Below are 14,647 nucleotides of genomic sequence, written 5' to 3' on the forward strand. Positions count from 1 at the left end.
TGGGAAACTACTTTTATCCACAGAAAATAATTTTCTCTACAGATCACAGCTCGGAAACCATCTGATTGCCATTGGCAGCACTGATGAAAATTGCAGTGTCTGATGCCATTGACATGATTAACAACTAATTAGACCTACCATGCGTTATCACCTATTATTATAATACCTTCGTGAAGTAATTCATTTAATCCAAACTGAGTCCAAGTACAGAGATACTTTTTTTTCTTCATCTGACAAAGTAAACAGAAGTGGCAAGAAAGCTGTGACAGACACGCCCCAGCTCACACGGCTCATCAATATTGCTGAGAAAAAACCAGAGTAGCTGAACCCTACAGATCAGCTATCAACAGAAGGCTCCCAAAACACACAGAACCCGAACAGCTTTGAAAGCCACAGATTCTTCATTCACTCAATTTCCGGATCTGAAAGCCTAGATTGGGGTCTCTAGAAACATCTGTTGAACACACTCAGGTTACCATGTTGCCTCATCCCAGGCTGAAATGACTGTTTCACATCAACCAGACCCAGTATCCTGCAGCCATAGCAGGACCGTGCAACACTGGTTCTGCTGACCCAGCCACCCGCTTGTCCTTTCCAGCTGGACCACTGGGACGTCTTTAAGCTCTACTGTACTAAGAAGAAAATCAGTCCACCCCTTTAAGACTTGTGTGAAGAATGTATTATGTCACTCTTCCCATTCGCTAATATGCCTTCGATAGGGACTCACTTTGAGGTTCATTAAGCAATTAGTTAATTTAAAATAAAGAGGAACAACCACCAAAACTTGGGTAGAGAAGCCAAGACTGAAGAGTCCCAAATCCTGAGACCACGAAGGCGATGCCAGGACAGACAGAAAGAGCCTGGATGAGGATGGGTCTCAGCCGCAGACTGTCTCAAGGGCAGCATGGACACTCCTCGGGATAGGGTCGCATGTTCACATCACATAGACTCCACAACCCTATACACTCCCCTAGGACAGTTCCCTCTGTCCTCATTGAGCAGAAGGCCTACAAGCTGTGTGTGCAAGTTCTGGGTGGTGACTTTTCCTTGAGGCAAGTCATGCTACTTCCTTGGAATTTACTTAAGGAACAACTGCTGTAGCTCTGCCCCTTGTTTGCTTTGGGGAAGTCTTCATCTACTTTTCAAGACTTACTTAAAGCATTGGAGAGGTCTCAAAGGAGACTGTGGGGCTGAGGCCACCCAATGTGGCCTCGTGAAAAGCCCTTCCTTAGCTCTGTCACTGACCTTTCCAGGGAGACAGTGAACTTCCCTTCCTCTCTTTTGACCTCATTTTCCTCATCCAGGAACTGTGTTGGGATTCCCCGAAAGGTTCCCTGCAGCCCACAAAGTGGCAGACTGCTTCTCAGTTGGATAGGAACTCCCATCATGAGTGGACCAGGAAAAGAGCTCTGGACATGTGAGCCACAGATTTGCCCTCCAATCAAAACACTGGTGGAACTGAGGGGCCCTGCTAATGCAGCAGCTATGCAGTTGGAACTGGAGCAGGGTGGATAGGTACTCATTTTCCCACATCTCTAAACGATCTGGATACAAAACTTTCATTCTGCAGAATAAAGGTGAAGAAAACAATTCGATGCTCAAACTGGCTTTTAAAAATAATATCCAGTTTCTGTTCTGAATTATCAGTTACAACAGAAAAACACATGCATGCAATTTTGCTTAAACTTGTCTCAGATAAAACTTTCCTAATTATCAATTAAAGCAAGTTAGTCCTCATAATAATGATCTGCCAACTAATCGATACTTCTGGGAAGTTTATTCTGAGTCTTGCACATTTGAGAGACAGCAGCAAACAAGGCTTACCCAGCTCTGGGTGAGAGAAGTACACTGTACATCAGTAGGAATAAAAATTAATGTGATGCTAAGTTTTATGGAAAACATTAAGTGGATAGCTATGATAGAAAACAACCGGTGAGTATATTACATGGGGTGCTCTAAGGCCAAGCTGCCTAAGGCAGTGGCATCCTTGCAGAAGTGAGACAGAGCCCACACACTGGGTTGGGAGATTAGCATAGGCAGAAAGGCTGGTGAGTACCCAAGCCCTACATAGAAGCAAGCCTAGAGTGTCTGGAGAGACATGCCAAGACCCATGGAGGAGTAACAAACATGGAAGGAGGGAGGGACAAAGCCCTTGGTTTCAGGACTATGGGGAGCTGCAGGCTTCTGGGGTGGTGATGTGTTTGTTCCCTCACATCTGGACATCTGATGCAGATGTCTGCTGCACTGAATGGGAGACCTCAAAGTAGCATTTATATTCACACACCAGGTGCCACTGGTCAACACGTGACACGATGAAATATGTGAAATTAGAAACCAGATTCCAAGAAAGTATGAGATAGAATAGGTACATCTTTTGATAAGACTATTAAAAGCAATAGCCAGGCTGCAGCTGTGTTAATGTGTGCCCACTAGCACACCAACTCCAAGAGAAGAAATATGTTACATTTTCTGACTAACATATTCCTAGAATCTGGGACGGTACCTGGCACTCACAAGGAGTTTGAAAAAAAATTATACATATATGCATGTATGTGTGTATATAAATAGCCAAATATGACGAATCAAAATGTGACATGTTTAATGATGATAATTTTCTTTGTAATAAGCTTGCTTTTATTTTTCCATAATTCTGTGCCACTTTTACATGTGATAGGAAAGAACTGTGGTTATTAAAAGTGTGATGGCCTTGGCTCTGATTTTCCAGACTCAGCATCAAATGAAGACTTTGACAGCTGTATGCAGGACCATATCAGATAGCAAACTTTATTTCCTTGGACTGTTCCAAGGACAGAAAACAAGTTTCACTTCATGCCACTCACACAGGTCAGATAAATGGGAAGGTTCTGGGCTTCACTCAGGAGCAGGGGTCCATGAGGAGTCACCTGGAAACAGGGAAAGGACCCAGACATACGAACACACAGAACTTGTCGTCTCTGTTCTTGAAGTCAAAATCATGCCCCTCAAACTTCCAGCACATCCTGGGGTTCATGATGTCAACTAAAAAGTTGACTAAAAACTCAAGTTCATTAATGTTTGAGAAACTCCCAAATGTACATTTAATGTTGCCCACGCCTTCAACTACACTGTCTTCAGATGTCCGCTGTATGTTGCATATATGTATTAAACTGTTTCCTTCCTGTCTTTTTCTTCTCTCCTTAAACCTCCCCTAGTTTCAGCACATCTGTCCCTGCCCTGCCCCTGCCTCTGTTCCTACCCTTGATTCTCCCTCACCTGGCATTAAGGAAACCAAAGCAATCAGCTAGGTACACCTTAGTCTCCCTACTAAGAGTAGCCAGCAGCTCTCCATTATTCTGCTTCTGCAACCTCATGCTGAGAAGCAAGCACCCTCCTCCATGCCAGAGATCAACCTGTCTTTACCTCCAGAGTTCGCTCCTATGAACCAAATCTAAAAGTTTCCCCTGCGCCATCTTTGAGATTATGGGTTCTCAACATACATGCATACACACACAGACACTTAACACATGCACACACAAGCATACACACATGAGCATACCTATACACACATGCAAATACACACGCACATGTACACAAACATATACATACACACATGCATATACACAAGCATACACCCCCACACATACACACTCATATACACACGCACATGCATGCACACACATACACACCCAATTCCTCTGTTGCATGGGCTCCCCATTCTCTGAACCTGTAGAGGAAGGGAACAACTCTGAAGCTGCTGTCTCCTCCTCTCACCTCTCCTTTCTCTGGGGAGGTCTCCAGGCCCATCCATATTGGAGAGCACCCCCTTTCCACCAGCAGGCTGTGCAGGCTGTCCAGCAACCATGTTCCTCTCCTCGTCTTCCCTGTCACCTCCATAGTCATCAAGCCCCTGAGAGTGTCCCCAGGTTCTGCCCTGAGCCCTCTAGAACTTCTTGACAGAGGGAGGAGGGTGCTGTCTCCTATTCCACAGCTCTACAAACTGTATACACACAGAAGGGACTGTACAGCTCTGTGCCCAGACTATCCATCAGGACACGTACCTCATCGCCTAGTGCATATGGTACAGAGTTGACTTCTCACAGGCTCTGTCTCCCTACTCACAAGGGTATACTCAGAAACAGTACATCACACTGTGTGCCAAAACACAGGACTCCTTCAGCAAAGAGTACCACTTCATGAAGCCATGGGGCTTGGCCTTTCACAAGGTTCTCCCTCCCAGAGGCACCCCACATGCTATGATACCTAAGTCATGAGCATCTTCATGTCAACTATGCCAGGAACACCTAACCAATCCCTTGCTAACCCTACAACCTGTTCTCTCCACTGGTTTCTTCTCCAAAATTAGGTCTCTAAAGTAATGGAAGAAAAACAGAATACAGATACTTGGTAATTCTTGGTCAGTTTTTCCATAGGAGGCTCTGAGGGCTTTGTGCTCACAGATAAGCAGTAGGGAACCCTGCAATGTTAAGCACACAGGGGTGTTCATTCAAGGGAAGGATGTGTTTTCCAGTCTGGTGACTGTTGCACTATCCGTGTGGCCAGAGACAGCAGTGGAACCCACACCCCTACTCTGAGACTTTTTTCATAAACTTGTTCTTCTTAGCCAACCTGTAGAACGTCTTTATGGAACATGTCATATGTATTTGACAAAGAGATTCAATGTAGTCACATCTGATCTTTTTTTAGTATCTTTTCTTGCTCAAAGAGATTTATGCATGCTTTGTTGTATTGGAAGCGTTGAGTTACTTATTAACAGAGATGTTTTCGCCAAAATGTGCTATGCTTAAGTATGCCCAAAATAAACCACTCCAGATCAGACTCCAGAAGTTTAAGCAGCACCAGGTACTGAACCCTACTGAAAGGAACTGCCTTCCTGCCTCCCATGGATCATCTCTCTCCAGGCATGCCATGGCTTCAGAGACCCCTTCCTTTTTCAAATCAGGGCAGATTTTTAAATCAGCTATTAATAATATAATAATACATGTTGAGAAGAATCCCTGACAACCTGAATCCATGGAATGACTGGCATATCAAAATCTTTTTTATCACCACAGGAACTAGGCCCCAAATCCTCTGTGGCAGGCCTTTTCTGATCTAGACGATTCTCACAGTGGACCCAGAATACCAGAAGACAGCAGGGAGGCCTATCCTTGGTGATGACAAGCCAGTAACGGGTACTTAATAAGTAGTCTGGGTTTCTCTGTGTACAAGGGAGGAGAAGAGAAAGCCGGGAGAAGAGGAGCTCGTCCATACAGCTAATGGCTCGGGGCACAGGTGCATGGACTGGAAAACAGAGGCGTTTCCAGACGCAGATGCGATGCATATACTTTCTGCACTCTTCAAAGGGTTCACATTGCCCTTTAGAGAAAAGCAACACCAAAGAAATGCGGAGGTACTCCAAGAGATTATACGATAAATAGTGTGCCACTAAGCACTTCCTGTGGTATCTCTAAGGGGCATTGTCATCCTTTTATCAGAATTTATGTTTTTTTTTCATTTCTATAAACAGAATAGTCATTTGTTGTACATACATTGTTCTGCCATCAAATTTGCACATGGTGATGTTCTTTGGAGATGCCTCCAGGGTGCTAAATACCAAATTCTTACCTAAATGATAACTGGGTCCCAAGTTTTGGTCACTAGAAGAAATGCTGTATACAGCCATGCCTAGATGCACGTATGTGCTGTATCTGCCCTGTAGTTATCAGGTAAATTTCTAACTAGAGAATTAAGATAAAAGTTAATGTTTTTAACGTACTAGGCTCCCTGCCAAAGCCACAACAGTTCATATTTGGCTTCACAGCATCCTCTCCTTGCACTAAGAACATAACTCCATCCCTTTTGAAAAAGAGACTGAGATCTCTGTGCATATGATGTCTACATATACATATGGATATATAATGCTCCCTTTTTTGCTTCTGCTAAACCTATGACCGCACATATTAAAACAGTCTCTATCAGTCAGAAAGGATCCTGTGAATTAAGAAATCAGCTCAAGGATGCTGGGTGGTGATGGCGCCCGCCTTTAATCCCAGCACTGAGGAGGCAGAGGCAAGCAGATCTCTGTGAGTTCGAGGCCAGCCTGGTGTACAGAGCAAGTTCCAGAACAGTCAAGGCTACACCAAGAAAAATCAAACAAAAAATCATCCCTAGGTTAGGTTGACTATCACCTGCTTTTTCTGGCACACCATTCTTGACACTGCGCTTAGAGTTATTTCCAAACACAAAGGCTTTGAAGATTTTATGTTGGGATAATTAAATGTAACAACCTCTTTTCATGACTTCTGGAGTTTATACTACTGCATAGTATCTACCCACTCCAAGAATGCACAGATATTCATTATGAGAATTTTGGGGGTAGTTTTTCTGAAAGAGGGTCTCTCTATGTAAGGTGAGCCTGGATAACCTGGAACTTACTGTGTAGACCAGGCAGGACTCATACTCAGAGAAATTTGCCTGCTTCCGTCTCCCAATGCTCAGCTGATTCTAAAATTTGCTTTTTTAAAAAATTAAATTTCAAGAAAATGAAAACGATAGTCTGGCCATCTAAACTTCTTCTAATAGGAACATAGCCAAGATGTGCTTCACACCGTACCTGACCTCAGGCTCAGTTTCTGGCTATGAGCAGAGGAGAAGGACAGAGGCACAACTCAGCTGCCAATGAGCTCCACAGCCCACTCTGGAGCTCACAGATACGTACACACACTCCACACTTCACCTAAAACTAATGTGTGAGTGCACACATGTGCATGTGTTTATATATGATTACAATCATGCATACATGTCTGTATATAGCTTTATATACACTTGTGTACATTGTTATCGATCTTCAAGGAGACAGGAACCACTGTAGAAAAGAAACTTTATGTAATTGTGTAAAAACATCTAATGGCTGCATCACTGCACACTAACACTTCCTAACAAATTCATCAAAGACACTTCTTTACAGTCCAGGCATGGTGGCGCATGCCTTTGATCCTATCACTTGGAAGGCAGAAGCAAATGTCTGTGAGTTCAAGGCCAACCTAGTCCACATAGGGAGTTCCAGGACAGCCAAGACCCTGTCTCAAAAAACATACACAAATAAATTCGTTTAAATTTAAAGGGAAATTTAAATGCATGCTTCATCCATTTTCATTTACACACACACAAACACACACACACCACAGAATTCAGCAATGAATGAAGTTTCCAGCGCCCATATAAACTGCTGTGTAGTAACACCTAGTTATAGTCCTGTGGCACAAGAGGCTTCTTTAAGTAGAGGTGCCTGGGTCGCATTCTCCTGTATTATGGCCCAACCTTACTAGCCAGACTAGGCATCAGCATCTCTAAAGTCCCACGGCTGATCCTAGTGTAGGGGCTACCAATGCGGAAAACACAACGTGGTCTCCTGTGAGTGGCCTCCTCCTTCATACCAGTGCCCTTTGGACTGCCTCACCCACCTTTCCACTCACGACCTGGAGTATGAGAACCATTGTTTTACAAACACACACCCACTGTCTCTAATGAAAGCCTAAATCACTCTCTTTTCAGAAAAAGGAACTCACCCCCATACTGAGCCTTCTTTTATTTTTTTATGACATGGGATTATCTTCAGGGAAATACATAATGTACTCTGAGACTATTCCTCACCCCACCTCTCTCTCAGTAGTCCTCTCTGTTCCCAGTTTTGCTTCCCCTTTCATGTCACCAGTACATATGGATTTTATTCAAGAACCCAGGGCAAAGCACAGAGTCCTTCTTTGACATAGAATCAGCCTAGATAAAACACGGAGCCTCTCTATAGATTCGAATTAGCAGAGAAAGGGGAAGCATAAAAAAACCTTGAGCCAATGAATGAAGACGGCCACTGAAAGGCTGGTGACAATCTGTCAGCTCTTCTTGCAGCCACTCAAACCCACAGGCAAACTGTACTGTCTATGCACTGGCATGAAGGCACTGGACGATGGCTCCACCAATGCCAGCAGACAGGCCGCAGAGCTCATCCTGCGTTAGCTTCAAGATGCTACGGGATAAAGTGTTTGAGTTTTTAAGGCCCTAATGCAATTTTCAATGAAAAGAATTTGTGGTGGCTACAGTACCCACACTTTAATTCGAGCCAGATGCTTTTCTCAATTTTTAAATTTATTTTTAGCCTAGCACATGGCTTCAGTGGGAACTGAAAATGATAGATATACACTCATTTCATCACGCTCGCAGTGTGAAAAGAGTAACACTTGCAGCCCTTTGTGTGCACTGGCTTTCAGGAAAGCAAGGAATCGCACTGTGAAGGAATGGACGGGAAATCTGCTTATGTCGTTATGCAGCTTCTCTCTATAGAAGGACGATCACAATCCCAGCCAGAGCCTAAATACATTGCGGCATCCTGTTTAGCAGTTTTTATTCGGAAACCTTCAAAGTTTTTACATAGAATCAGCTGAAAAGAAAACAGCATAAGCAAGCAATGCTCTTGAGCTGATTTTTAGGAAATGTTTAATAACAGACCTAGGGTAGAAAATAATACCCACCCAACACACACACACACACACACCACAGAGAGAGACTTGAAAAGCAGTAGTAGGCTATTGGGGTTTTTGTTTCTTTGGTTTGGTTTGGTTTTTTTTTTCTGTTCCATGGCATCGGATGATGTGTGGGCAAGTGGACCAAATCAATCAAGGCAGCCAGTGCCCCATCTGTACGACGAGAGCTGCTGTTGGGTTGGGATTACCACAAATTTCAAGTCTTCACCATCCATTTCCTTGACAATACCCTGAGACAAAGCCCCCTGCCTGGCAAGGGAAAGAGAAAGCAGAGTGCTCCCTTGAATCTAGAACCAACCGGTCTGGGAGGATGCTGCGCTCTGGACTCTGCAGAGGTCGCTCACACTGCTCTGCACCCACCCTCACACACAGCAGACCTAGTTGGGACACTCAATGAGAGGCGGTAAACTAAGATCAACTTACCGGAGACGTGGTTAATAGAAGGATAGATCCGTTCTTTATTTCATTGCGATTCTGCAAAAGATGAAAAGAAGAGCTTTAGTAAATCTTTGAGTAGAAGTTTGATAAAGAGGACAAAACCAAATGTATCTCAACCTGGATTCTATGTGGCAGGCATTCTGATGATTTCCTCTGTTTTTATTTGTGTAATTTTTAATTATTTGTACGAAGAAGCTTAACTCAAATAATAGGAATATGAGACTTCAAAGTAACCAAGCAAAATAATAACTGTACAATTGTATTCGGAAAACATGGCCTAGAAATTCTACACCTGATAGAAGTAAAAACATGTACACAAAAAAAAAAGGCACAAAAAGCTTGTATACTGACATCCACAGAAGCATTCATTGCTACATCTAAGTTTTTCAAAAATTAAGTGTAGTAATAGTTGTATAACACCCTCCCAAACTAAAAAGAATCAAATTGAAATAAATAAAATAGTTAAATTTTGCTCTGTAAAGCATATCTCAACAAAGCTGATTTTTTAAAAGGGTTTCTTGGCATTGGCTGGTTTCTTATGCATGATCCTTTCAAACAAGGAACAAGTAGCAAGAATGAGCAGATTTCAGATCAGTCTGTGAGCATGGAGTCTCCCTTGGCATCCTTAGCACTAAAGATTGAGTTTCACTATCTATTCCGGTTCTTTCCATGAGCTTGCAGGAGTTGGCAATCAGAGCACTCACCCTGGCTGTAGCCCCAAGGAGCTCTGAGACCAGTGGGCTCCCTTTCCACATCCTTTGAAACAGCACAACAGGTACACAGAGCTGGTGGGAAATTCCTCACTGCTGTGCCAAAGGCCTATCCATCACTGTTTGCTTGTCCAGTTCTCAGTAGTTATAGACAATAAATTGTCTACAAATAAACTAGCAGTCAGGGACAGGATTGCACACTCCCTCCCAAAGAAAAGTACTTCTGGATACCTCGTACCATGCCCAGGCAAGCTTAAAGTCCATCCTCAATGAAAAGAACAAGGGCCTTCCATCCCTAGCTAGAATGTCCCAGAAACACCAAATCACTCTGGAGGGTGTCATCTCTTTATTACCAGATGGATAAGTTGGGGCCCAATGACCACAGAGTAGGCTGGCTGGGAAAAACAATGTAAACAGATCATTTCAAGCTTAATCAATCTATAGTCTATGAGAATGAAGGACTTCAGCAAATACTAGTTGGAGGGTACTGGGGAAGCTGAACGTCTACCATCCCTCCCCCATGACCAGCTTCGGAACACACACCAAGGAATCAGAGTTGGAAGATGGAGAACTGAAATTCTTATTAACTAGGGATTCTGAAGAACAGGCAGCCTCATGAAGTAGGGCCCTCGGATCAGGCAAGACTGAGAGCAGGCCACCTTCCAAAGAATATCTGAACCTTCCAATTTGGGATTGGAAGAAGCCAGAAAAGTCTAGAGATATCTTCTCACAGAAAACTGAAGTGGGGAGTTATTTTATTCTTATTGTGCATAGGGTTGAAGATCTTAGTTTTTCATGTTTATCTAATCACAGCAGTAACTCTATGCACACTTTCAAGATAGAAACCAGAGCTCATCTTGACCCAGCATCACAGGAGACCGGAAGGAGTCTGACCTTGGTGACCTGACAGCAGAGGCTTTGCTCTACTTGTTGATCCTGTTTCCTTACTGGGGCAGCCCAACCGCCAGTCAGCTGGTATGAAAGCAAAGAAGAGAGGATGAAGTGAAGGAAAGCCCTGTGGCTCCCCATTGTTTCCCTAACTAGTGGGGTTCTAGTAGGAGCTGGACTGGAAGAAAAGAGAATCTGCCCCTAGGCTCTCCTATATCCATCTACATGGTAATACATTCCTAGCTTTCTGAAATCAGAGCATGACTTCTATGAAGATAGAGCCAGAGTTTGGTCTGTTCACTTGCTTAAAGCCAAAGTATTAAAGCTACCGATAGACAGAGCTGGTTTCAAGTATCTAGCTAGCTATTCTGATCTGATTCTTCTTCCTTGCCTGATTGTATGAAAGAAGCAGGAGAGCCTGGCCTAGCCTGGGACTGTTTAAAATGAAAGCAGTTTCTGCTGTTCTTAGAATGGCAGCCATCCCTCTGCCCACATCCCTGGGTCAACAGCAAATTCTCCTTTTCTGCCTAATGCATGGTTCATATTTTGCATAAAAGAGGTAGGTAGGTAGGTAGGTAGGTAGGTAGGTAGGTAGAGGTAGGTAGGTAGAGGTAGGTAGGTAGGTAGGTAGAGGTAGGTAGGTAGAGGTAGGTAGGTAGAGGTAGGTAGGTAGGTAGGTAGAGGTAGGTAGGTAGAGGTAGGTAGGTAGAGGTAGGTAGGTAGAGGTAGGTAGGTAGGTAGGTAGGTAGGTAGGTAGAGGTAGGTAGAGGTAGGTAGGTAGGTAGGTAGAGGTAGGTAGGTAGAGGTAGGTAGGTAGAGGTAGGTAGGTAGGTAGGTAGAGGTAGGTAGGTAGAGGTAGGTAGGTAGAGGTAGGTAGGTAGGTAGGTAGAGGTAGGTAGGTAGAGGTAGGTAGGTAGGTAGGTAGAGGTAGGTAGGTAGAGGTAGGTAGGTAGAGGTAGGTAGGTAGAGGTAGGTAGGTAGAGGTAGGTAGGTAGAGGTAGGTAGGTAGAGGTAGGTAGGTAGGTAGGTAGGTAGGTAGGTAGAGGTAGGTAGGTAGGTAGGTAGGTAGAGGTAGGTAGGTAGGTAGGTAGGTAGGTAGGTAGGTAGGTAGAGGTAGGTAGGTAGGTAGAGGTAGGTAGGTAAAGGTAGGTAGGTAGGTAGGTAGAGGTAGGTAGGTCGGTAGAGGTAGGTAGGTAGGTAGAGGTAGGTAGGTAGAGTTAGGTAGGTAGGTAGGTAGGTAGGTAGGTAGGTAGAGGTAGGTAGGTAGGTAGGTAGGTAGAGGTAGGTAGGTAGAGGTAGGTAGGTAGAGGTAGGTAGGTAGAGGTAGGTAGGTAGGTAGAGGTAGGTAGGTAGAGGTAGGTAGGTAGAGGTAGGTAGGTAGAGTTAGGTAGGTAGGTAGGTAGAGGTAGGTAGGTAGGTAGGTAGATAGAGGTAGGTAGGTAGGTAGAGGTAGGTAGGTAGGTAGGTAAAGGTAGGTAGGTAGGTAGGTAGGTAGAGGTAGGTAGGTCGGTAGAGGTAGGTAGGTAGGTAGGTAGAGGTAGGTAGGTAGAGTTAGGTAGGTAGGTAGGTAGAGGTAGGTAGGTAGGTAGGTAGGTAGGTAGGTAGAGGTAGGTAGGTAGGTAGGCAGGCAGGCAGACAAGCAGAAGAGCTATTACTACAATCATTACAAAGTTTCAGGTCCTGGGAGAACACCAACTGGCTTCGGAGAGAATGACAGAGCTTCAGCCTTCCTTCCCAGACTACATCCTATCTGGAATATCAACCAGATCACACCTTGTTCACCTTGCCTGTAAAATGCATTAACAAAGGGAAAGGCTGGAGCCGTTCCTGTTTCCTGGATCCCACCACCACGGCACAGTGAATCACTCAGCAGCAATCTGCCAAGAATGGAAGCTCACTCCACTTCCTAGCTGGGAACTCCCCGGGGCAGGCAGGTGGGCCAGCTTCCTCAAGTCATCAGAAGCATTCCATGGGCTGATCCACGGGTGCTGTTTAGAACAGGGCTCACACATTGAAAATACTCAGGAAAAAAATCAAAATGTGTATTATTAAACACCAAAGCTAACACCCACAAAGTATACTGTTGGACACTTTTATGTTTTTAGCTGGTCCCTACATCCTGTTATGGTTTGAATGTAAAATATCCTCCAAAAGCTTGTAGGTTTGGACTCTTGGTGACCGGCTGGTAGCATTGTGTGAGAAGATGATGGATGAGGAGATGGAATCTTACTAGAAGCACATCACTGAAACGGGGAGTTGTGGTTTTACAGACAAGCCCCACTTCCTGTTACCTGCTTCCAGCATATGCATGAAATGGAACCATTCCGCTTCCTAAACGGCAGGCCAGCCTTATGAGCCTGCTCCCATGCCTTCATAGTCATGATGCCCTGTATACCCTTTGGTACTATAAGAGCCAAAAAAAAATCCTTCTGCCCTAACTTGCTTTTAGTCTTGGTATTTTAATATAGCAACAGAAAATAACTAACAGACAACCCAATAAATAAATATCACAGCACACTCTACATTAACCTAAAGACATTAGCAATTCTGTCAGAATAATAAATATTAACAAGCACATGCCTCTTCAATAAGCAGGTCAGCATGGCTATGGAGGAATTCTGCTCTAGAGGTTCTTCTCGTCAGAAGCTGTGTCCCTCTCATTCATTCATTTACCCTACTCAGTCCTCCTCGATGCAACAGCATAGTGTGTGTGTGTGTGTGTGTGTGTGTATGATATTTTATTATCTGCTTACTCGTTGGTCATGCATGTCACTTCAGCCTAGAAGAGCATCTCCATGAGAGTCACTAGTGAGTGCCTCACGATAGTATCGGTCCGTCTAGAACAGTGACCTTACATGGCCATGTCAGAGTTCAGTAGATACCTGCTGAAGAAATGGCTGCACTACTATGTTCCAGGTCACAACTGAAGCACTGGAGCAGATCCAGATGAAAATGATTCCCATTCTCTAGAGAGGCAACTGAGAAATCCTCACCCTCACCTCTTTATTCTCCCAGGAGTCTCCTCCTGGGGTCAAAGGCACGGGTGCACACTGCAAGAACTTCCTAAAAAGTCCAGAAACTCTAAGATAGAAAGCATCAACTATCTTCAACCCAAGATTCTTTGAGCCCTTCTTCAAAATTCTATTTCTACCAGTCCTAGGGTGGATGTAGTATTGTGATCTACATGTTTTAAATACCTATCTAAACCAACGTTCTAGTTCTCAGTGGATTCCAGCTTCTCCGACGGTCTTGTAAACTAGATTAGGCTGCTTGATATGTCAGAGGAATAGACTGCTATTCAACCAAATACTGATCTTGGTGTTGCTGGGCAGTCTTTTGCAAATACTCAACATAACTAATCATCGGAGAAATGTAAATCAAAGCCACAGGAACTTATCACCTCACTCCTATAAGAATGTATATTACAAAAATAGACTAGCCAGGTGTCTGTGATGCACTCCTTTAATCCTAGCTCTTGGGAGGCAGAGGAAGGGGTATCTCTGAGTTTGGAAACGGCCTGTTCTACAAAACAAGTTCCAGGAAAGCCAAGGTTACAAAGAAACTATTTTGAAAAATCAAAAAGAAAAAAAAAAGACTAAAGTGCTGCTAAGAATTAGGAAAAAATGGAGCCCTGTACACAATAGACAAATTAATACAGCTATTGTGGAAAATAATAGAGGCTCCTCAAAAAGTCAGAAGAAGATGTCCCACATGGTCTAGCAATGCATGCATAAGTATATAACTGTGTGGAAGAAACATCTACACTTGAATATTTCCTACAGTGATATTTTTGATAGCCAAAAATGGAAGCAACCTAAATGTGTGTCAATGATACAAACACATAATAGAAGACCAATAAGCCAGAAAAGGTGGAACTGTATCATATCAAACAAGGATAGAACCAAAATTACTACTCCAAGGGAACTAAGCTAGGTACAAAATGACAAGCACCACAGGATCTCATCCATATGTGAAATGAAGGCCCCACGGCAGTGGAGAATGGTGATTCCAGAGGCTGTGGAGGAGGAGGAAGCAAGCATGTTGGGGAGAGAGAGGAGAAAGGTTACTGAATGGGAGCTAAGCCATGGGATA

At 43.8% G+C, this 14,647-nt stretch overlaps 1 protein-coding gene across 8 annotated transcripts in view; it reads right to left on the minus strand.

The window, feature by feature from the left end:
• Nucleotides 1–14,647, minus strand: part of Elmo1 (engulfment and cell motility 1) — a 532,076-nt gene that overhangs the window by 370,641 nt on the left and 146,788 nt on the right. For all 8 annotated transcript variants that reach the window (XM_075970127.1, XM_075970130.1, XM_075970129.1 and 5 more), the window contains one exon: nucleotides 8,943–8,993. In XM_075970127.1, the coding sequence (XP_075826242.1) occupies nucleotides 8,943–8,993 (51 nt within the window). The remainder of the gene's footprint in view (nucleotides 1–8,942; nucleotides 8,994–14,647) is intronic.

Source organism: Microtus pennsylvanicus, chromosome 4, assembly GCF_037038515.1.
Source record: "Microtus pennsylvanicus isolate mMicPen1 chromosome 4, mMicPen1.hap1, whole genome shotgun sequence".
Lineage (NCBI taxonomy): Eukaryota > Metazoa > Chordata > Mammalia > Rodentia > Cricetidae > Microtus > Microtus pennsylvanicus.